Genomic DNA, 3,327 nt, shown 5'->3' on the forward strand with positions numbered 1-3,327 from the left:
TGGAAGGGAAAAATACTTCGAAGATGGACTTGTCCCCATTCAATAGTCAGGAATTCTTGACGGTATCTAGCTGGAACAACCTGTTCTTCTTGAATACCTCGATTAAGCGCCAAGGAATTTCCTGCCGCTACAATATAGTATTCATCTCTACTTGGTGATAAATAAAGCATCCGCACTTTTTTGGATCTCTCATAGATTTCATAAATGGACTTTCTAGGTATCCCCAATGACCAATTCTCGCATGAATTGCTAAGGATCCAATAAGGCCAACATTGATTCCTTCAGACGTGTCAATTGGGCAAATGCATCCATAGTGACTAGGATGGATATCTCGTATCCGAAAACTAGCAGTTCGCCCCGTCAATCCTCCAGGGCCCAAATAACTCGATTTTCTCCCATGAACTATTTGCGTTAATGGGTTAGTTCGATCCAAAACTTGAGATAGTGGGTGTAATCCGAAAAAAGATTCATAAGTGGTTGTTAATGGAGTTGAAGTTACCAAATTCGGAGGAGTCGGTATTAATTTATGCCTAAGTGCTCCGCCTATAGTTCCTCTAATCATATTTTCTAAACGAACCAGAGCCAATCCGAATTGATCTTGTAAGAGATCCGCTACAGAACGAATACGTTTATTTTTCAAATGATTCATATCGTCAAGTGTGCCCGGAAAATCATTAGCAAAGACTTCGACAAGATGTTTTATTTTTTTTCTATGTAAATAAATTCGCTCAAAAAGGACTCCAGAAGATGTTAATCGTAAATGAGAAGATTGTTTACGGAGAAAAAGGAAGACAGATTCGTATTCACATATATGAGAATTATATAAGAATAACAATAATCTTGAATTACTTTTTGAAAAAAAGAAATAGCTTTATTTGGAATAATAACAATATTCCAATTCGAATACTCATGAAGAAAGAACCGCAATAAATGCAAAGAGGAGGCATCTTTCACCCGGTAGCGAAGGGTTTGAATCAAGATTTCCAGATGGATGGAGTAGGGTATTAGTACATCTGCCACATAATTTAAATGTGGGAATTTGTCCTCTAAAAAAGGAAATATTGAATGAATGGATCGAAAATTGTAAGATCTTACGATTTGTGCCCCTTCTAAGGAAGATATTAATCGTAAAGAAAATGGAATTTCCGCAATGACTGCAAATCCTTCTGATATAATTTGAGAATACAAATTCTTGTTGTATCCTAAAAATGAATTTTGGTTAGAATCATTAGTGGAAATCAGCAAATGATTCTGTTGATACATTCGCGTAATTAAACGTTTTACAATCAGTAAACTAGATTTATTATCATAAGCTACATTTTCCAACAAAATAGATCTATTTAAACCATGATCATGAACTAGTGCATAAATATACTCCCGAAAGATAAGTGGGTATAGGAAGTCATGTTGCCTAAATCTATCTAGTTCTAAATATCCTTTTAATTCCTCCATTTATTTAAAATTAGATTGAAACAAGGGATAGGAGATTTTATTTCTTGGGTTATTAAATGACACTATAGTACGATACAGTCAAAACAGGATATTTAAGAAAAGACTAGATAGATACCCCGGAAGCAGATAAGACTTATCAACGGACTCTTTATCCTTTCTTTTTCCATCTAATGAAAATCTAATTAAATCGGTTTATGTTCATTATAGGATAACAAGATGGTTAGAAATCATTTATTTTTTCAACCCAATCGCTCTTTTGATTTTGGAAAAAAAAAATATTTTTATCAATATACTGCTTTTCTACACATTCATCCCCACACTCTAATGGAGAATATCTACTAATAATTAGGATTAAAAAAAATCGATAATCTACTTATGGTAAAAAAATTTACCGTATCAAGCACTAATATATTTTTAACGTTTAATTAGATCGGGTAATTATTCAAATTAAGAACATAAACTCGTTGCTTTTTTTTGTTTCCCTAGAATTGGAGCCAAGGGGCTCTATCCATTTATTCACTTAATCCAACTTTAATCTTTTTTTCTTTTTTTTTTCGCGTCAAGAATTCAAACAAGATTTTGTATCGATCTGATAAGATACGAATAAAATATTCTCAAAATTCTCCATTAATACGACATGCTGCTTTTTCCATTCCTTCCTTTCAGGATCAGTCGCGGTCTTACAAAGCTCTACCGATGGTATCGACGAATCCGTTACTTCATACAAATGTGTAAAAAATGCTAGTCGCACTTAAAAGCCGAGTACTCTACCGTTGAGTTAGCAACCCGAATCAAAATGTATAGATCCAATCGGAATCAAAAAAGAGATTGAATTAAACAACGCAATCAAAATATTAAAATAGAAAAAATATTTCTAAGCGATTCTGAACATAAAAATGAACATATCAGATGAAAATACAATGACGTCTAAAATAAGAAGATAGATTAAGATAAAAATATAAATCAAATGTAAATTGATCGACTACCACAGATTTTGTTCGTATGTTATACATTATTATCTTATCCATTTTTTTTATTAAAAAAAAAGAAAGACTTCTTGTATCCCAGCAAATCCAATGAACCCATCGTTTGAATAAAGTAAAAAAAAAAAACCAAGTCTATAGAACAGAGAAATAGATACATTTATTCACGATCGGATTATATTTGTTTGATATACTGTTGTCAATATGAATGTTGAGAAAAGAACATAATGTAGAAAACCATAAATTAAAATACAAAATGATTCAATATTTTCTATTTAATTCAACAATATTTTATTATGAAATTCAATATTTTATTGAATTACTATAACTATAATCCAAATCAAATAAAAAAAAACGAATGACTTGTATTGAATTGACACTGCATAGATAATAAAGATAGATACAAAAAGGTATAGGTGTAAAAAAAATTCGGAGAGAAGTATAAAAAAATATTGCTTGGGTTTACTCAATCAATATAAGTAAAAAAAGCAAGCTTAAATACCATGTTTTTTTTATTTGATTTGTTCAGTTCATAAAAAAAAAAAAAGAAAGTGAAAGTTTCAACGAAAACCAACCATTATTGATTGAATTAGCAATAATATAAGATTTTCTATTTATAGATCCAACTACTTCATTTATTCACTTTCTTTTTTTTCTATTTATCTGTCTTATATGAATTTATCTTACTAAAATAAAAAAAATAAAATGTTGTCGTTATAGACGACAACATTTTGTGGTAGTAATAATAAATGGGTAGGAATAGAACAAAAGAGGGGGAGTAATATAGAAAAGTTTATACAAAGTTATATACAAGTCATCCCCCTCCCCCTTTTTTTTATTTCATTAATTTAATTTCATCTGTTGATTAAAGGAAAGTTCCATAAAAACTCCC

The 3,327-nt window shown here is 30.6% G+C and overlaps 1 protein-coding gene across 1 annotated transcript; it reads right to left on the reverse strand.

Moving 5' to 3' along the window:
• Positions 1-577: 577 nt before the first annotated feature.
• On the reverse strand, positions 578-2,709 carry LOC118346323 (maturase K-like; the record flags this gene model as incomplete). Its single annotated transcript, XM_035687220.1, is given in 2 exon segments — positions 578-861; positions 864-2,709. Coding segments are annotated over 2 exon segments (873 nt in total), but the record flags the coding sequence as incomplete, so codon positions are not given.
• Positions 2,710-3,327: the final 618 nt, after the last annotated feature.

Source organism: Juglans regia, unplaced genomic scaffold (assembly GCF_001411555.2).
Source record: "Juglans regia cultivar Chandler unplaced genomic scaffold, Walnut 2.0 Scaffold_759, whole genome shotgun sequence".
Classification (NCBI taxonomy): Eukaryota; Viridiplantae; Streptophyta; class Magnoliopsida; order Fagales; family Juglandaceae; genus Juglans; species Juglans regia.